Here is a 22,071-nt window from a genome sequence, read left to right on the forward strand (position 1 = left end):
CACAGTTGACAGGTAGTTCTATAATCTAGCACACAATTGGCAAGTAGTTCTATAATCTAGCAAACAGTTGACAAGTAGTTCTATAATCTAGCACACAGTTGGCAAGTAGTTCTATAATCTAGCAAACAGTTGACAAGTAGTTCTATAATCTACCACACAGTTGACAATCACTCGTTGCTGCACGGAAGAAAAAGAAAGGCGTAATTAAATCTGAAGTTGTTTTCAGTGGATCACAGTGAAACTTACTATTTCACCTATAAAAGTATGAAGGTAAAATTTTCAACCATGCTCGCATTTTTTTTTCAAGTCAAACCAAAAAACAAGATTCTTTCTTTAATGATTATGTGCATTTTATTGAACACGAAAAATCCTCAGAGAAAAGCATGATCACGTGATATGTAGGCAAGAATGAACAATTTCTATCTGTCTCCTACCGATCCTACAGATCCTAGTGGTATGATACAATGCATCCCAGACCCTAGTGGTATGTTACAATGCATCCCAGACCCTAGTGGTATGTTACAATGCATCCCAGACCCTAGTGGTATGTTACAATGCATCCCAGACCCTAGTGGTATGTTACAATGCATCCCAGACCCTAGTGGTATGTTACAATGCATCCCAGACCCTAGTGGTATGTTACAATGCATCCCAGACCCTGGTGGTATGTTACAATGCATCCCAGACCCTAGTGGTATGTTACAATGCATCCCAGACCCTGGTGGTATGTTACAATGCATCCCAGACCCTGGTGGTATGTTACAATGCATCCCAGACCCTAGTGGTATGTTACAATGCATCCCAGACCCTAGTGGTATGTTACAATGCATCCCAGACCCTAGTGGTATGTTACAATGCATCCCAGACCCTAGTGGTATGTTACAATGCATCCCAGACCCTAGTGGTATGTTACAATGCATCCCAGACCCTAGTGGTATGTTACAATGCATCCCAGACCCTAGTGGTATGTAACAATGCATCCCAGACCCTAGTGGTATGTTACAATGCATCCCAGACCCTAGTGGTATGTTACAATGCATCCCAGACCCTAGTGGTATGTTACAATGCATCCCAGACCCTAGTGGTATGTTACAATGCATCCCAGACCCTAGTGGTATGTAACAATGCATCCCAGACCCTAGTGGTATGTTACAATGCATTCCAGACCCTAGTGGTATGTTAGAATGCATCCCAGACCCTAGTGGTATGTTACAATGCATCCCAGACCCTAGTGGTATGTTACAATGCATCCCAGACCCTAGTGGTATGTAACAATGCATCCCAGACCTTAGTGGTATGTTACAATGCATCCCAGACCTTAGTGGTATGTTACAATGCATCCCAGACCCTAGTGGTATGTTACAATGCATCCCAGACCCTAGTGGTATGTTAGAATGCATCCCAGACCCTAGTGGTATGTTACAATGCATCCCAGACCCTAGTGGTATGTTAGAATGCATCCCAGACCCTAGTGGTATGTTAGAATGCATCCCAGACCCTAGTGGTATGTTACAATGCATCCCAGACCCTAGTGGTATGTTACAATGCATCCCAGACCCTAGTGGTATGTTACAATGCATCCCAGACCCTAATGGTATGTTACAATGCATCCCAGACCCTAGTGGTATGTTACAATGTATCCCAGACCCTAGTGGTATGTTACAATGCATCCCAGACCCTAGTGGTATGTTACAATGCATGCCAGACCCTAGTGGTATGTTACAATGTATCCCAGACCCTAGTGGTATGTTACAATGCATGCCAGACCCTAGTGGTATGTTAGAATGCATCCCAGACCCTAGTAGTATGTTACAATGCATCCCAGACCCTAGTGGTATGTTACAATGCTATACGAGCTGTTATGGAGACAGTTTGAACTTGCTTAATCTTGCCGTGTCGTCATGGTAACAGGTACTACAGTGGGTACACAAAGGAGACAGTTGCCATGTTGTCATGGAAACTAGTCAGGAACTACACAAAGGTGTCACAAGTAATCTCACTTAAGCTTATTCTGAATGTAGGCAATGTTTTTAGGAAGTGAGGCTGAGAAGCTAAAGCTGGATTCGCCCGTGAGACTGAACTCCCTGAGGTTGTGGTAGCTGTAATTACCATGGTTACAGGTAATTACCATGGTTACAGGTAATTACCATGGTTACAGGTAATTACCATGGTTACAGGTAATTACCATGGTTACAGGTAATTACCATGGTTACAGGTAATTACCATGGTTACAGGTAATTACCATGGTTACAGGTAATTACCATGGTTACAGGTAATTACCATGGTTACAGGTAATTACCATGGTTACAGGTAATTACCATGGTTACAGGTAATTACCATGGTTACAGGTAATTACCATGGTTACAGGTAATTACCATGGTTACAGGTAATTACCATGGTTACAGGTAATTACCATGGTTACAGGTAATTACCATGGTTACAGGTAATTACCATGGTTACAGGTAATTACCATGGTTACAGGTAATTACCATGGTTACAGGTAATTACCATGGTTACAGGTAATTACCATGGTTACAGGTAATTACCATGGTTATTGGTTACAGGTAATTACCATGGTTACAGGTAATTACCATGGTTACAGGTAATTACCATGGTTACAGGTAATTACCATGGTTACAGGTAATTACCATGGTTACAGGTAATTACCATGGTTACAGGTAATTACCATGGTTACAGGTAATTACCATGGTTACAGGTAATTACCATGGTTACAGGTACTACTGGGAGCTGTAGGGGGGGTCTGCTACAGCTGTTATTCAGAGCTGACAGGTGTATGTTTTCAGACCATATCTTAAGTGTTATTATTGTAATTGCTACAAATTAACTGACAACTTAGCTCGCTAAAATGAGAGGCTCTGAGTAAGCGACAATAGTAAGTATTCTACAGTAGTGTGGGTATTGAGTGCAGTACAGCAGGTGATTCTTGACGTCACATGACTACATTTTTAGCCTTGATGGAGACTTTCCATCTAAACAAGGCCGGGATTTTGAGCTTCATAAGATACATATCTCCATAGTAACGAGAAAGTAAAAACAAGCATAACAAGGTCATACAGCCTCTCCATGACAACCATGAGCCGTCCCCATGACAACCAGCTAACTTACCTCCTGTATGGTTTGAGGATGGGCGCACCCTCCCTTGACAAGGTCTTCCTGAACTGTCTGTTGGGGAAGTGATGTAACTGCTTGCCAGGTGGCACTGCTGGTACTGCTGGTACCACGTCCATTGCTTCCTCCCTTACAGGCGGGTCTGGGAACAAGAGTAAGTTAGCGAAACTATGCTCGGTCAGAATACCTGTCAGCAGCGTGACAAATATCCAGCTCTGTCTCACAGTTCTTCCAACAAGTTATTAATAATAGTTAATAAATGCCTTTATAAATGCCTTAATATGGTAACTACAGTCCCAACTATGGTAACCATGGTAACCTACCTAAAGTAGCTTTGGTAACAGGAGGTACCACTAGCTGGTTGTCCACAATGGATGTCTTATGTTCTACTGTGTGGCACGACTTCCCCTCTTCTTCCGTTCTGCTGCGTTTCCGCTCTTTTTCCGTTGACGATTTTCTCCCATGGGCCTGATAGTGGTTGAGCTAGGTGTAAAATAAACTTAATCTAAGTAGAAAATTTAAAGTGTATCTGATTACTTTTCAAATGTATTATTAATACTCGTTATTTGGTATTAACATCACATAATTACAATAACTTACACAAGGAATACGCGTGACACACAGGAGGCTTCCCAATTCACAGTAGAGTTACTCTACTGTTCAGTTCAATGGTTTATCTTAAAACAGAAGCCACACAATTCCTAGCTCATCATTTGCCGGGCTTCGGTAACAAACATGTTTTGAAACCAAATTTTGCAAATAAATCTTAATTTAAACGATTTAATTAATTAGCGTAAGCCGGTTTCCTTAGTTCTTGGCAGACTCTACAGTTTGAAATGTAAGCGAGTGTAATGTGTAACTGAGGACAAGGTATCAATATGAAGAGAAACCCTAGATTAAATTAGATTACTGCAGTCTTCCAACTTAATAGTGACCCTGCCTTTAGCTGAACTATAGCAACTTAATAGTGACCCTGCTTATAGCTGAACTATACCAACTTAATAGTGACCCTGCTTATAGCTGAACTATAGCAACTTAATAGTGACCCTGCTTATAGCTGAACTATAGCAACTTAATAGTGACCCTGCTTATAGCTGAACTATAGCAACTTAATAGTGACCCTGCTTATAGCTGAACTATAGCAACTTAATAGTGACCCTGCTTATAGCTGAACTATAGAAACTTAATAGTGACCCTGCTTATAGCTGAACTATAGCAACTTAATAGTGACCCTGCTTATAGCTGAACTATAGCAACTTAATAGTGACCCTGCTTATAGCTGAACTATAGCAACTTAATAGTGACCCTGCTTATAGCTGAACTATAGCAACTTAATAGTGACCCTGCTTATAGCTGAATTATAGCAACTTAATAGTGACCCTGCTTATAGCTGAACTATAGCAACTTAATAGTGACCCTGCTTATAGCTGAACTATAGAAACTTAATAGTGACCCTGCTTATAGCTGAACTATAGCAACTTAATAGTGACCCTGCTTATAGCTGAACTATAGCAACTTAATAGTGACCCTGCTTATAGCTGAACTATAGCAACTTAATAGTGACCCTGCTTATAGCTGAACTATAGCAACTTAATAGTGACCCTGCTTATAGCTGAACTATAGAAACTTAATAGTGACCCTGCTTATAGCTGAACTATAGCAACTTAATAGTGACCCTGCTTATAGCTGAACTATAGCAACTTAATAGTGACCCTGCTTATAGCTGAACTATAGCAACTTAATAGTGACCCTGCCTTTAGCTGAACTACAGCAACTTAATAGTGACCCTGCTTATAGCTGAACTACAGCAACTTAATAGTGACCCTGCTTATAGCTGAACTATAGCAACTTAATAGTGACCCTGCTTATAGCTGAACTATAGCAACTTAATAGTGACCCTGCTTATAGCTGAACTATAGCAACTTAATAGTGACCCTGCTTATAGCTGAACTATAGCAACTTAATAGTGACCCTGCCTTTAGCTGAACTACAGCAACTTAATAGTGACCCTGCTTATAGCTGAACTACAGCAACTTAATAGTGACCCTGCTTATAGCTGAACTATAGCAACTTAATAGTGACCCTGCTTATAGCTGAACTATAGCAACTTAATAGTGACCCTGCTTATAGCTGAACTATAGCAACTTAATAGTGACCCTGCTTATAGCTGAACTATAGCAACTTAATAGTGACCCTGCTTATAGCTGAACTATAGCAACTTAATAGTGACCCTGCTTATAGCTGAACTATAGCAACTCAATAGTGACCCTGCTTATAGCTGAACTATAGCAGGGTTGCTATAGTGACCCTGCTTACCTTGTACCAGTGCTCGTATAGCTCCTTAAGGTCTGTCTCGGAGAGATGGGTAACCACGTACTTGTGCAGATAACCGGGATGCTCCTCAAGGTACCTCTCTACATTGGGCTCCGACAACGGCATCCTCACCACGCAACTGCAATTGCTACAGTCAATTAGTTAAGCTAGGAACGTTTGCGGAGTACAGCATCCTCGCCACATTAACGCCTAATTAATGGCAATCTTCTAATTAATTAGTCATTATTGATTATCAAATCAGGTATGATCGTATAGAATGAAGATTTAATAGACATGAAATGGAGTGTGGATGAATGAAACAGGAGCTTACAATGAAGACACATCGTATGCTGGGTACAGTATAATCGTTGGTCGCTAAATTTTACAAATACCAAATTTTAGAATAAATGCTCAGTAATGAGCAAGAGAAGTTCTTTGATGAAAACCGCTTCACATCACATTACACAAGTAACAAGGATTTCAGATATTTTAATCATTTTAAAACAGAAATTTGTTGCAGGATGCCCTATACTAAGATTATAACATTTAACCACACAATATTAACTATACACTCCTACACTCCTACACTCCTACAGAGTGCACAATGTATACACTGTTAAAATGGGCACATTGCACCGTGTCAACATGACAACAAGACACGTGTTAACACACGCATGTCAGTAAGTCAGTTACTAGGGAGTACGTTACTAGGGAGTACGTTACTAGGGAGTACGTTACTAGGGAGTACGTTACTAGGGAGTACGTTACTAGGGAGTACGTTACTAGGGAGTACGTTACTAGGGAGTACGTTACTAGGGAGTACGTTACTAGGGAGTACGTTACTAGGAAGTACGTTACTAGGGAGTACGTTACTAGGGAGTACGTTACTAGGGAGTACGTTACTAGGGAGTACGTTACTAGGGAGTACGTTACTAGGGAGTACGTTACTAGGGAGTACGTTACTAGGGAGTACGTTTATAGGGATACGTTACTAGGAAGTTACGTTTACTAGGGAGTTACAGTTATAGGGATAGTTACTAATGCTTACTAGGGAAGTACGTTACTAGGGAGTACGTTACTAGGGAGTACGTTACTAGGGAGTACGTTTACTAGGGAGTACGTACTAGGAGTTACACGGTTACTAGCGATTGATTACACGTTTGTACTAGAGTTTACACAAAGTCAAAATGTACGTTAATCTTTACTAGTGAGTACGTTACTAGGGTAGTTAACTAAGTACGTTACTAGGGAGTACGTTACTAGGGAGTACGTTACTAGGGAGTACGTTACTAGGAGTACGTTACTAGGGAGTACGTTACTAGGGAGTACGTTACGAGGGAGTACGTTACTAGGGAGACGTTCTAGGGAGTACGTTACTAGGGAGTACGTTACTGGGGAGTACGTTACTAGGGAGTACGTTACTAGGGAGTACGTTACTAGGGAGTACGTTACTAGGGAGTCGTTAGTTAGGGTTTAGTTACCTGGTTTACTGTAGCCTTTTCGCAATTTTCACATTGTCTCTAAAGTGCTACATCAAGTTACCATTATAATACATCAAATTATCAATTATAATATTATAATGCATATAATATAATATATAATATATGATATATATATAATATAATATTATATAGCTAGTAGTATTCTTTGAAAATAAATCACATACAGAAAGATTCATCCCAACCGAAGATACAGCCGATTTGAATGTAAAACAATTTGTACACAACGTAATTACCACAAAACTGATCAAAATGTCGCTCTCCAATCTTTACACGTGCACGACGCACGTGCGTGTAACAACCCTCGTTACCATGGTAACTTTGCAACTTAAAAATGAATGAACTGAAAGAGAAACGAACTGACAGAGAAATGAACTGACAGAGAAACGAACTGACAAATAAATGAACTGACAGAGAAATGAACTGACAGAGAAATGAACTGACAGAGAAATGAACTGACAGAGAAATGAACTGACAGAGAAATGAACTGACAGAGAAATGAACTGACAGAGAAATGCACTGACAGAGAAATGAACTGACAGAGAAACGAACTGACAGAGAAATGAACTGACAGAGAAATGAACTGACAGAGAAATGAACTGACAGAGAAATGAACTGAAAGAGAAATGAACTGACAAAGAAATGAACTGGCAGAGAAATGTACTGACAGAGAAATGAACTGACAGAGAAATGAACTGAAAGAGAAATGAACTGACAAAGAAATGAACTGGCAGAGAAATGAACTGACAGAGAAATGAACTGACAGAGAAATGAACTGGCAGCGAAATGAACTGACAGAGAAATGAACTGACAGAGAAATGAACTGAAAGAGAAATGAACTGACAGAGAAATGAACTGAGAAATAAGACACATTTATTGTCTAAAGAGTATGGCCCGATACACAAGACAGAGCGAAACCCTCACAACTGCGCACATAATAAGAAGCCATGTGTATCTACTCAATGACCAGATCTATTGACTCTCATGACATGAAGACACAGTAACAACTAGTAACCCTCACAGTTACAACTAGTAACCCTCACAGTAACAACTAGTAACCCTCACAGTTACAACTAGTAACCCTCACAGTTACAACTAGTAACCCTCACAGTTACAACTAGTAACCCTCACAGTTACAACTAGTAACCCTCACAGTAACAACTAGTAACCCTCGCAGTTACAACTAGTAACCCTCACAGTTACAACTAGTAACCCTCACAGTTACAACTAGTAACCCTCACAGTTACAACTAGTAACCCTCACAGTAACAACTAGTAACCCTCGCAGTTACAACTAGTAACCCTCACAGTAACAACTAGTAACCCTCACAGTAACAACTAGTAACCCTCACAGTTACAACTAGTAACCCTCACAGTTACAACTAGTAACCCTCACAGTAACAACTAGTAACCCTCGCAGTTACAACTAGTAACCCTCACAGTAACAACTAGTAACCCTCACAGTTACAACTAGTAACCCTCGCAGTTACAACTAGTAACCCTCACAGTAACAACTAGTAACCCTCACAGTTACAACTAGTAACCCTCACAGTTACAACTAGTAACCCTCACAGTTACAACTAGTAACCCTCACAGTTACAACTAGTAACCCTCACAGTAACAACTAGTAACCCTCACAGTTACAACTAGTACCCCTCACAGTTACAACTAGTAACCCTCACAGTAACAACTAGTAACCCTCACAGTAACAACTAGTAACCCTTGCGTAGCCGGCCTCTCACTCTACCATGTTAAGAGTCTTACTTGATGATTATCATTGAATACGGAGGCCAGGAACCATGGGAATTATTCATCAGTATGATGGAGAATAATCCGTCACATTTACTGAGCACGTCAGCTCTGTCTCAGCCTCTATTTGAGGGGTTTGTAATGTTATAATATCCTCTATATGAGGGGTTTGTAATGTTATATCATATATGTGAGGGGTTTGTAATGTTATAAACTCTATATGAGGGGTTTGTAATGTTATATCCTCTATGTGAGGGGTTTGTAATGTTATATACTCTATTTGAGGGGTTTGTAATGTTATATACTCTATTTGAGGGGTTTGTAATGTTATATCCTCTATCATGTGAGGGGTTTGTAATGTTATATGCACTATTTGAGGGGTTTGTAATGTTATATACTTTATGTGAGGGGTTTGTAATGTTATATGCTCTATTTGAGGGGTTTGTAATGTTATATGCTCTATTTGAGGGGTTTGTAATGTTATATACTTTATGTGAGGGGTTTGTAATGTTATATACTTTATGTGAGGGGTTTGTAATGTTATATACTTTATGTGAGGGGTTTGTAATGTTATATACTCTATTTGATGGTTTGTAATGTTATATACTCTATTTGAGGGGTTTGTAATGTTATATCCTCTATTTGAGGGGTTTATAATGTTATATACTTTATGTGAGGGGTTTTTAATGTTATATGCTCTATTTGAGGGGTTTGTAATGTTATATGCTCTATTTGAGGGGTTTGTAATGTTATATGCTCTATTTGAGGGGTTTGTAATGTTATATGCTCTATTTGAGGGTTTGTAATGTTATATACTCTATGTGAGGGGGTTTGTAATGTTATATGCTCTATTTGAGGGTTTGTTATGTTATATGCTCTATTTGAGGGGTTTGTAATGTTATATCCTCTATGAGATGTGAGGGGTTTGTTATGTTATATGCTCTATTTGAGGGGTTTGTAATGGTTATTATATGGCCTCTATTTGTGGGGTTGTTATTTAATCGGGGTATAGACCAGCTGTCGGCCCAATCTTGTAATAGCAATTAAGAGAAACACGAATAAGTAGTATATACGATGAGAAAAACAAGGAGTAGATAGTAATAAAAGAGAAATAACAAGGAGTAGATAGTAATAAAAGAGAAAATAACACGAGTAGATAGTAATAAAATAGAAATAACAAGGAGTAGATAGGTAACAAAAGAGAAATAACAAGGAGTAGATAGTAATAAAAGAGAAATAACAAGAGTAGATAGTAATAAAAGAGAAATAACAACGGAGTAGATAGTAATAAAAGAGAAATAACAAGGAGTAGATAGTAACAAAAGAGAAATAACAAGGAGTAGATAGTAATAAAAGAGAAATAACAAGGAGTAGATAGTAATTAAAAGAGAAATAACAAGGAGTAGATAGTAACAAAAATGAGAAATAACAAGGAGTAAATAGTATAAAAGAGAAATAACAAGGAGTGAGATTAGTAATAAAGAGAAATAACACGGAGTAGATAGTAATAAAAGAGAAATAACAAGGAGTTAGATAGTAACAAAAGAGAAATAACAAGGTAGAGATAGTAATAAAAGAGAAATAACAAGGAGTTAAATAGTAATAAAAGAGAAATAATACAAGGATTTGAAATAGTAATAATAAAGGAGAAACATAACATAGGAGTAAATAGTAATAAAAGAGTAATAACAAGGAGTAGGATAGTAATAAAAAGAATAACAGGGGTGTAATGGTTATATTTAATAATGAGGAAATAACAAGGATGTATGATAGTAATACAAGAGAAATAACAATGTAGTTAAATTAGTAATAAAAGAAATTAAAAGGGTAAGTTAAATATTAATTTAAATGTAAATAACAGACGGTAATTGAATGGAATCTCAGAGGGTTGAATAGATGAGCGGAGGTGGATGAAAAGGTGTAATGTATATACACTTAGAGAATGTATAATTGTATTGAGCTTAAGTAAGCTATTGAGGCTGAAGAAGCAAATGAGGGAGTGTAACTGTTAGCCAATGAGGGGTGTCGAAGTGAAACCAATAGTGCACCAATTTATCACCTAATAGTGACAGGGTGTCAAATATTTTGAGTGCTAATTTAGTGCACCAAGTAGGGTGCCCAAGTTAGTGCATCCATTAGTTTGTACCATGTAGTTGCACTAAGTGAGTGCACAAGTAGTGCATGCCAAAATTAATGCACCAAGTAGTGACCAACAGTGCACAATTAGTGTATTACTAATAGTGCACCAACTAGTGCACCAATCTAGTGCACTAAGTAGTGCACCAAGTAGTGCACCAAGTAGTGCACCAAGTAGTGCACCAAGTAGTGCACCAACTAGTGCACCAACTAGTGCACCAAGGTAGTGCACCAAATAGTGCACCAAGTAGTGACACCAACTAGTGCACAACTAGTGCACCAAGTAGTGCTCCAACTAGTGCACCAAGGTATGCACCAAGTAGGTGCACCAACTATGCACACCAACTAGTGCACCAACTAGTGCACCAACTAGTGGCACCAACTAGTGGCCACAACTAGTGTACCAACTAGTGCCAACTAGTGCACCAAGTAGTGCACCAAGTAGTGCACCAAGTAGTGCACCAAGTAGTGCACCAAGTAGTGCACCAAGTAGTGCACCAAGTAGTGCACCAAGTAGTGCACCAAGTAGTGCACCAAGTAGTGCACCAACTAGTGCACCAAGTAGTGCACCAAGTAGTGCACCAACTAGTGCACCAACTAGTGCACCAAGTAGTGCACCAAGTAGTGCACCAAGTAGTGCACCAAGTAGTGCACCAAGTAGTGCACCAAGTAGTGCACCAAGTAGTGCACCAAGTAGTGCACCAAGTAGTGCACCAAGTAGTGCACCAAGTAGTGCACCAAGTAGTGCACCAAGTAGTGCACCAAGTAGTGTACCAAGTAGTGCACAAAGTAGTGCACCAACTAGTGCACTAAGTAGTGCACCAGTAGTGCACAAAGTAGTGCACCAAGTAGTGCACCAAGTAGTGCACCAAGTAGTGCACCAAGTAGTGCACCAAGTAGTGCGACCGGTTGCATCTTGTGACTGTTACACGGTGCAGCACGTCCTGAATTCTAGTGCACCCCCCCCCCCCCCCCCCCGCCCCCTCTAGTGCCCCCCCCCCCCTCTTGTATAAGAGTAGTTAGAGTGTACTCCAACAAGAGTTACTCTGGAGACTGGTACACTACACGTGACTGGTACACTACACGTCACAGCTGCCTAATGTAAAGGAGTACACTAACCTGTAGCCACTAATGGCACACATAACAATACTAAATATTATATACTCATGTACAATGTATACAGTGCAACTCATGCTAAGCTGACCACTAATACTACACACAGTGTACACTCTACTACTACTACTGCAAAGCAAGGATAGTTATTAGTCTCGTGAGATCGGCTAATTAGCTAAGTCAGTACTAAGGTAGCACCTCTACCTTAGTACACTAATATGTTAAGTGCTTTTTTCTGAACGTCTTCCAACTGTGTACTACATAGAAGTGCAGAAGAAAGCTGTAAACTACCAGATACCTTGTTGTTTACACTTGTTGAGTGTAAGACGAGTGACTAAAGTGAGCAGGAACTAATAAAGTGGTGTTTAGTAGGTTATATAGTAGGTTATATTTATTAGTGAGAGGATGTTAACTGAGTAACTATATATAATATATATATATGATATACTAAACTAGGAGTAATCGTTATCACACCAACACAGAGTGAGGTAGTGGTTATCAGGGGTAATTACCAGGTAAACTACCAGGTAAACTACCAGGTAAACTACCAGGTAAACTACCAGGTAAACTACCAGGTAAACTACCAGGTAAACTACCAGGTAAACTACCAGGTAAACTACCAGGTAAACTACCAGGTAAACTACCAGGTAAACTACCAGGTAAACTACCAGGTAAACTACCAGGTAAACTACCAGGTAAACTACCAGGTAAACTACCAGGTAAACTACCAGGTAAACTACCAGGTAAACTACCAGGTAAACTACCAGGTAAACTACCAGGTAAACTACCAGGTAAACTACCAGGTAAACTACCAGGTAAACTACCAGGAGGAGGAGGAGGAGGAGGAGGAGGAGGGAGGAGGAGGAGGGAGGAGGAGGAGGAGGAGGAGGAGGAGAGGAGAGGAGGAGGAGGAGGAGGAGGAGGAGGAGGAGGAGGAGGAGGAGGAGGAGGAGGAGGAGGAGGAGGAGGAGGGGAGGAGGAGGAGGGGGAAGAGAGGAGGAGGAGGAGGAGGAGGGGGGGGGAGGAGGAGGAGGAGGAGGAGGGGGAAGAGGAGGAGGAGGAGGAGGGGGAAGAGGAGGAGGAGGAGGAGGAGGAGGGGGTAGAGGAGGCGGAGGAGGAGGAGGAGGAGGAGGAGGAGGAGGAGGGGGAGGAGGAGGGGGAGGAGGAGGAGGAGGAGGAGGAGGAGGAGGAGGAGGAGGGAGGAGGGAGGAGGAGGAGGGGAGGAGGAGGAGTAATGAAATGGAAGGTAACTACTAACTTTGCAACTCTAAATAGCAGAAGGCAGGAAACTTTGCAGCGGGGGTAGTAGTGAGCAGGTAGCTTTGTCTGACAGGTCTCTTAGGTCAGTGTGGTGCCAAGTATGGCAAGCCTCTACAGAGCATTTCAGATTGCTTCCAAATCCTCAAAACACCATTTCAGGTGACTACAAGAACCTAGTTTAAAAACTTTCCACTTTATACGGGAAGAAGTGCACAAGGAGAGAATTTCGGGACTTTTAATAACTTCAAACTTTTAAAATGTTTAAAATTGGAAACGACAAGTGAGTGTTATCAGGTAGTTACTTACTAGATAATCTACTTCAGAGAGATATGAGCGAACTACGCAAAACGTCTCGTTTGTAATTCTCCTTTGTGTTTACAGCCTAATCCTATTATCGAAACATCATAATATTATATACCAACATATTGAGCCTTATACTCTTATAGAGTCACGAGTCGAAATAAAAAAGCAAAAGACTTGACTGCAAGCCAAGCAGCGATCACCATGGCAACTGTTTTCGACATAAATAAACTCGCACATATTTTAGACGCGACCGGAAATGTATATTTCTTGACAAGTTTTGAACTGATTTCCCCGTATTAAGGTAGGTAAGGTAGTTTTACATATAAGTACATAATGAGGAGGTGAGTAGTTAGCAGTGGGTAGGAACATGTCCTTATAAGGGAACCACGTGGGTAGGAACATGTCTTGTGTCAGACAGATTAGAAGAAAGTAAGAAATTACTAATGAGTCCTATTACTGAGACCGACTACACAGCAACCGGAGATTGGTCGACCAGTCTTACTTACGTGACTTAGTCGCTAATACTTAATCATAATGAGCCCGCTGGAACAAAGGAGGAGAGAAGGAGGAACAAAGGATAAACTCCAATTACCAATTCCAGATGATCAGTGTCCCTGTGATTGAACGGATCATCTGCCAATACCAGGCACGGACAGGTTCTCAGGTACATACTGTGCCAATACCAGGCACGGACAGGTTCTCAGGTACAGACTGTGCCAATACCAGGCACGGACAGGTTCTCAGGTACATACTGTGCCAATACCAGGCACGGACAGGTTCTCAGGTACATACTGTGCCAATACCAGGCACGGACAGGTTCTCAGGTACAGACTGTGCCAATACCAGGCACGGACAGGTTCTCAGGTACATACTGTGCCAATACCAGGCACGGACAGGTTCTCAGGTACATACTGTGCCAATACCAGGCACGGACAGGTTCTCAGGTACAGACTGTGCCAATACCAGGCACGGACAGGTTCTCAGGTACAGACTGTGCCAATACCAGGCACGGACAGGTTCTCAGGTACAGACTGTGCCAATACCAGGCACGGACAGGTTCTCAGGTACATACTGTGCCAATACCAGGCACGGACAGGTTCTCAGGTACATACTGTGCCAATACCAGGCACGGACAGGTTCTCAGGTACATACTGTGCCAATACCAGGCACGGACAGGTTCTCAGGTACATACTGTGCCAATACCAGGCACGGACAGGTTCTCAGGTACAGACTGTGCCAATACCAGGCACGGACAGGTTCTCAGGTACAGACTGTGCCAATACCAGGCACGGACAGGTTCTCAGGTACATACTGTGCCAATACCAGGCACGGACAGGTTCTCAGGTACAGACTGTGCCAATACCAGGCACGGACAGGTTCTCAGGTACATACTGTGCCAATACCAGGCACGGACAGGTTCTCAGGTACATACTGTGCCAATACCAGGTACGGACAGGTTCTCAGGTACATACTGTGCCAATACCAGGCACGGACAGGTTCTCAGGTACATACTGTGCCAATACCAGGCACGGACAGGTTCTCAGGTACAGACTGTGCCAATACCAGGCACGGACAGGTTCTCAGGTACATAGACACTGTGCCAATACCAGGCACGGACAGGTTCTCAGGTACAGACTGTGCCAATACCAGGCACGGACAGGTTCTCAGGTACATACTGTGCCAATACCAGGTACGGACAGGTTCTCAGGTACAGACTGTGCCAATACCAGGCACGGACAGGTTCTCAGGTACAAGTACATACTGTGCCAATACCAGGCACGGACAGGTTCTCAGGTACATAGTACATACTGTGCCAATACCAGGCACGGGCAGGTTCTCAGGTACATACTGTGCCAATACCAGGCACGGACAGGTTCTCAGGTACAGACTGTGCCAATACCAGGCACGGACAGGTTCTCAGGTACATACTGTGCCAATACCAGGTACGGACAGGTTCTCAGGTACAGACTGTGCCAATACCAGGCACGGACAGGTTCTCAGGTACATAGTACATACTGTGCCAATACCAGGCACGGACAGGTTCTCAGGTACATAGTACATACTGTGCCAATACCAGGCACGGACAGGTTCTCAGGTACATAGTACAGACTGTGCCAATACCAGGCACGGACAGGTTCTCAGGTACATACTGTGCCAATACCAGGCACGGACAGGTTCTCAGGTACAGACTGTGCCAATACCAGGCACGGGCAGGTTCTCAGGTACATACTGTGCCAATACCAGGCACGGACAGGTTCTCAGGTACATACTTTACCAATACCAGGCACGGACAGGTTCTCAGGTACATACTTTACCAATACCAGGCACGGACAGGTTCTCAGGTACAGACTGTGCCAATACCAGGCACGGGCAGGTTCTCAGGTACAGACTGTGCCAATACCAGGCACGGACAGGTTCTCAGGTACATACTGTGCCAATACCAGGTACGGACAGGTTCTCAGGTACAGACTGTGCCAATACCAGGCACGGACAGGTTCTCAGGTACATACTGTGCCAATACCAGGTACGGACAGGTTCTCAGGTACAGCCTGTGCCAATACCAGGCACGGACAGGTTCTCAGGTACAGCCTGTGCCAATACCAGGTACGAACAGGTTCTCAGGTACAGACTGTGCCAATACCAGGCACGGAAAGGTTCTCAGGTACATACTGTGCCAATACCAGGCACGGATAGGTTCTCAGGTACATACTGTGCCAATACCAGGCACGGATAGGTTCTCAGGTACATACTGTGCCAATACCAGGCACGGATAGGTTCTCAGGTACATACTGTGCCAATACCAGGCACGGACAGGTTCTCAGGTACAGACTGTGCCAATACCAGGCACGGACAGGTTCTCAGGTACATACTGTGCCAATACCAGGCACGGACAGGTTCTCAGGTACAGACTGTGCCAATACCAGGCACGGACAGGTTCTCAGGTACATACTGTGCCAATACCAGGTACGGACAGGTTCTCAGGTACAGACTGTGCCAATACCAGGCACGGACAGGTTCTCAGGTACATACTGTGCCAATACCAGGCACGGACAGGTTCTCAGGTACATACTGTGCCAATACCAGGCACGGACAGGTTCTCAGGTACAGACTGTGCCAATACCAGGCACGGACAGGTTCTCAGGTACATACTGTGCCAATACCAGGCACGGACAGGTTCTCAGGTACATACTGTGCCAATACCAGGCACGGACAGGTTCTCAGGTACATACTGTGCCAATACCAGGCACGGACAGGTTCTCAGGTACAGACTGTGCCAATACCAGGCACGGACAGGTTCTCAGGTACATACTGTGCCAATACCAGGCACGGACAGGTTCTCAGGTACATACTGTGCCAATACCAGGCACGGACAGGTTCTCAGGTACATACTGTGCCAATACCAGGCACGGACAGGTTCTCAGGTACAGACTGTGCCAATACCAGGCACGGACAGGTTCTCAGGTACAGACTGTGCCAATACCAGGCACGGACAGGTTCTCAGGTACAGACTGTGCCAATACCAGGCACGGACAGGTTCTCAGGTACATACTGTGCCAATACCAGGCACGGACAGGTTCTCAGGTACATACTGTGCCAATACCAGGCACGGACAGGTTCTCAGGTACATACTGTGCCAATACCAGGCACGGACAGGTTCTCAGGTACATACTGTGCCAATACCAGGCACGGACAGGTTCTCAGGTACAGACTGTGCCAATACCAGGCACGGACAGGTTCTCAGGTACATACTGTGCCAATACCAGGCACGGACAGGTTCTCAGGTACAGACTGTGCCAATACCAGGCACGGACAGGTTCTCAGGTACAGACTGTGCCAATACCAGGCACGGACAGGTTCTCAGGTACAGACTGTGCCAATACCAGGCACGGACAGGTTCTCAGGTACATACTGTGCCAATACCAGGCACGGACAGGTTCTCAGGTACATACTGTGCCAATACCAGGCACGGACAGGTTCTCAGGTACAGACTGTGCCAATACCAGGCACGGACAGGTTCTCAGGTACAGACTGTGCCAATACCAGGCACGGACAGGTTCTCAGGTACAGACTGTGCCAATACCAGGCACGGACAGGTTCTCAGGTACAGACTGTGCCAATACCAGGCACGGACAGGTTCTCAGGTACATACTGTGCCAATACCAGGCACGGACAGGTTCTCAGGTACATACTGTGCCAATACCAGGCACGGACAGGTTCTCAGGTACATACTGTGCCAATACCAGGCACGGACAGGTTCTCAGGTACATACTGTGCCAATACCAGGCACGGACAGGTTCTCAGGTACAGACTGTGCCAATACCAGGCACGGACAGGTTCTCAGGTACAGACTGTGCCAATACCAGGCACGGACAGGTTCTCAGGTACATACTGTGCCAATACCAGGCACGGACAGGTTCTCAGGTACAGACTGTGCCAATACCAGGCACGGACAGGTTCTCAGGTACATACTGTGCCAATACCAGGCACGGACAGGTTCTCAGGTACAGACTGTGCCAATACCAGGCACGGACAGGTTCTCAGGTACATACTGTGCCAATACCAGGCACGGACAGGTTCTCAGGTACAGACTGTGCCAATACCAGGCACGGACAGGTTCTCAGGTACATACTGTGCCAATACCAGGCACGGACAGGTTCTCAGGTACAGACTGTGCCAATACCAGGCACGGACAGGTTCTCAGGTACATACTGTGCCAATACCAGGCACGGACAGGTTCTCAGGTACATACTGTGCCAATACCAGGCACGGACAGGTTCTCAGGTACAGACTGTGCCAATACCAGGCACGGACAGGTTCTCAGGTACAGACTGTGCCAATACCAGGCACGGACAGGTTCTCAGGTACAGACTGTGCCAATACCAGGCACGGACAGGTTCTCAGGTACAGACTGTGCCAATACCAGGCACGGACAGGTTCTCAGGTACATACTGTGCCAATACCAGGCACGGACAGGTTCTCAGGTACATACTGTGCCAATACCAGGCACGGACAGGTTCTCAGGTACATACTGTGCCAATACCAGGCACGGACAGGTTCTCAGGTACATACTGTGCCAATACCAGGCACGGACAGGTTCTCAGGTACAGACTGTGCCAATACCAGGCACGGACAGGTTCTCAGGTACAGACTGTGCCAATACCAGGCACGGACAGGTTCTCAGGTACATACTGTGCCAATACCAGGCACGGACAGGTTCTCAGGTACAGACTGTGCCAATACCAGGCACGGACAGGTTCTCAGGTACATACTGTGCCAATACCAGGCACGGACAGGTTCTCAGGTACAGACTGTGCCAATACCAGGCACGGACAGGTTCTCAGGTACATACTGTGCCAATACCAGGCACGGACAGGTTCTCAGGTACAGACTGTGCCAATACCAGGCACAGACAGGTTCTCAGGTACATACTGTGCCAATACCAGGCACGGACAGGTTCTCAGGTACAGACTGTGCCAATACCAGGCACGGAAAGGTTCTCAGGTACAGACTGTGCCAATACCAGGCACGGACAGGTTCTCAGGTACAGACTGTGCCAATACCAGGCACGGACAGGTTCTCAGGTACAGACTGTGCCAATACCAGGCACGGACAGGTTCTCAGGTACAGACTGTGCCAATACCAGGCACGGACAGGTTCTCAGGTACATACTGTGCCAATACCAGGCACGGACAGGTTCTCAGGTACATACTGTGCCAATACCAGGTACGGACAGGTTCTCAGGTACATACTGTGCCAATACCAGGCACGGACAGGTTCTCAGGTACATACTGTGCCAATACCAGGCACGGACAGGTTCTCAGGTACAGACTGTGCCAATACCAGGCACGGACAGGTTCTCAGGTACATAGTACATACTGTGCCAATACCAGGCACGGACAGGTTCTCAGGTACAGACTGTGCCAATACCAGGCACGGACAGGTTCTCAGGTACATACTGTGCCAATACCAGGCACGGACAGGTTCTCAGGTACAGACTGTGCCAATACCAGGCACAGACAGGTTCTCAGGTACATACTGTGCCAATACCAGGTACGGACAGGTTCTCAGGTACAGACTGTGCCAATACCAGGCACGGACAGGTTCTCAGGTACATAGTACATACTGTGCCAATACCAGGTACGGACAGGTTCTCAGGTACATACTTTACCAATACCAGGCACGGACAGGTTCTCAGGTACATACTGTGCCAATACCACGCACGGACAGGTTCTCAGGTACAGACTGTGCCAATACCAGGCACGGGCAGGTTCTCAGGTACATACTGTGCCAATACCAGGCACGGACAGGTTCTCAGGTACATACTTTACCAATACCAGGCACGGACAGGTTCTCAGGTACATACTGTGCCAATACCACGCACGGACAGGTTCTCAGGTACAGACTGTGCCAATACCAGGCACGGGCAGGTTCTCAGGTACAGACTGTGCCAATACCAGGCACGGACAGGTTCTCAGGTACATACTGTGCCAATACCAGGTACGGACAGGTTCTCAGGTACAGACTGTGCCAATACCAGGCACGGACAGGTTCTCAGGTACATACTGTGCCAATACCAGGTACGGACAGGTTCTCAGGTACAGCCTGTGCCAATACCAGGCACGGACAGGTTCTCAGGTACAGCCTGTGCCAATACCAGGTACGAACAGGTTCTCAGGTACAGACTGTGCCAATACCAGGCACGGAAAGGTTCTCAGGTACATACTGTGCCAATACCAGGCACGGATAGGTTCTCAGGTACATACTGTGCCAATACCAGGCACGGATAGGTTCTCAGGTACATACTGTGCCAATACCAGGCACGGATAGGTTCTCAGGTACATACTGTGCCAATACCAGGCACGGACAGGTTCTCAGGTACAGACTGTGCCAATACCAGGCACGGACAGGTTCTCAGGTACATACTGTGCCAATACCAGGCACGGACAGGTTCTCAGGTACAGACTGTGCCAATACCAGGAGCGGACAGGTTCTCAGGTACATACTGTGCCAATACCAGGTACGGACAGGTTCTCAGGTACAGACTGTGCCAATACCAGGCACGGACAGGTTCTCAGGTACATACTGTGCCAATACCAGGCACGGACAGGTTCTCAGGTACATACTGTGCCAATACCAGGCACGGACAGGTTCTCAGGTACAGACTGTGCCAATACCAGGCACGGACAGGTTCTCAGGTACATACTGTGCCAATACCAGGCACGGACAGGTTCTCAGGTACATACTGTGCCAATACCAGGCACGGACAGGTTCTCAGGTACATACTGTGCCAATACCAGGCACGGACAGGTTCTCAGGTACAGACTGTGCCAATACCAGGCACGGACAGGTTCTCAGGTACATACTGTGCCAATACCAGGCACGGACAGGTTCTCAGGTACAGACTGTGCCAATACCAGGCACGGACAGGTTCTCAGGTACAGACTGTGCCAATACCAGGCACGGACAGGTTCTCAGGTACAGACTGTGCCAATACCAGGCACGGACAGGTTCTCAGGTACATACTGTGCCAATACCAGGCACGGACAGGTTCTCAGGTACATACTGTGCCAATACCAGGCACGGACAGGTTCTCAGGTACAGACTGTGCCAATACCAGGCACGGACAGGTTCTCAGGTACAGACTGTGCCAATACCAGGCACGGACAGGTTCTCAGGTACATACTGTGCCAATACCAGGCACGGACAGGTTCTCAGGTACATACTGTGCCAATACCAGGCACGGACAGGTTCTCAGGTACATACTGTGCCAATACCAGGCACGGACAGGTTCTCAGGTACATACTGTGCCAATACCAGGCACGGACAGGTTCTCAGGTACAGACTGTGCCAATACCAGGCACGGACAGGTTCTCAGGTACAGACTGTGCCAATACCAGGCACGGACAGGTTCTCAGGTACATACTGTGCCAATACCAGGCACGGACAGGTTCTCAGGTACAGACTGTGCCAATACCAGGCACGGACAGGTTCTCAGGTACATACTGTGCCAATACCAGGCACGGACAGGTTCTCAGGTACAGACTGTGCCAATACCAGGCACGGACAGGTTCTCAGGTACAGACTGTGCCAATACCAGGCACGGACAGGTTCTCAGGTACATACTGTGCCAATACCAGGCACGGACAGGTTCTCAGGTACAGACTGTGCCAATACCAGGCACGGACAGGTTCTCAGGTACATACTGTGCCAATACCAGGCACGGACAGGTTCTCAGGTACAGACTGTGCCAATACCAGGCACGGACAGGTTCTCAGGTACAGACTGTGCCAATACCAGGCACGGACAGGTTCTCAGGTACAGACTGTGCCAATACCAGGCACGGACAGGTTCTCAGGTACAGACTGTGCCAATACCAGGCACGGACAGGTTCTCAGGTACATACTGTGCCAATACCAGGCACGGACAGGTTCTCAGGTACATACTGTGCCAATACCAGGCACGGACAGGTTCTCAGGTACAGACTGTGCCAATACCAGGCACGGACAGGTTCTCAGGTACAGACTGTGCCAATACCAGGCACGGACAGGTTCTCAGGTACAGACTGTGCC

At 45.0% G+C, this 22,071-nt stretch overlaps 3 protein-coding genes across 10 annotated transcripts in view; all 3 read right to left on the bottom strand.

Moving 5' to 3' along the window:
- LOC134815899 (cilia- and flagella-associated protein 53-like) overlaps positions 1–22,071 on the bottom strand; it is an 889,273-nt gene that overhangs the window by 457,254 nt on the left and 409,948 nt on the right. The window lies entirely within an intron of this gene.
- Positions 1–22,071, bottom strand: part of LOC134815896 (probable ubiquitin carboxyl-terminal hydrolase MINDY-4) — a 623,521-nt gene that overhangs the window by 185,773 nt on the left and 415,677 nt on the right. The gene's annotated exons all lie outside the window — the stretch shown is intronic.
- LOC134815889 (cGMP-specific 3',5'-cyclic phosphodiesterase-like) overlaps positions 1–22,071 on the bottom strand; it is a 75,899-nt gene that overhangs the window by 47,095 nt on the left and 6,733 nt on the right. For 4 of the 8 annotated variants that reach the window (XM_063824486.1, XM_063824488.1, XM_063824482.1 and 1 more), the window contains exons 2-4: positions 5,446–5,581; positions 3,453–3,597; positions 3,127–3,271 (exon numbers count right to left, since the gene is read on the bottom strand). In XM_063824486.1, coding sequence (XP_063680556.1) covers positions 3,127–3,271; positions 3,453–3,597; positions 5,446–5,581 — 426 coding nt within the window. Of the gene's footprint in view, positions 1–3,126; positions 3,272–3,452; positions 3,598–5,445; positions 5,591–6,923; positions 6,973–22,071 lie in introns of those variants that run through there. The other 4 variants (XM_063824489.1, XM_063824484.1, XM_063824485.1 and 1 more) reach the window with 2 other exon arrangements.

The sequence above is a fragment of the Bolinopsis microptera genome, chromosome 5 (assembly GCF_026151205.1).
Source record: "Bolinopsis microptera isolate Bmic1 chromosome 5, MBARI_Bmic_1.0, whole genome shotgun sequence".
Classification (NCBI taxonomy): Eukaryota; Metazoa; Ctenophora; class Tentaculata; order Lobata; family Bolinopsidae; genus Bolinopsis; species Bolinopsis microptera.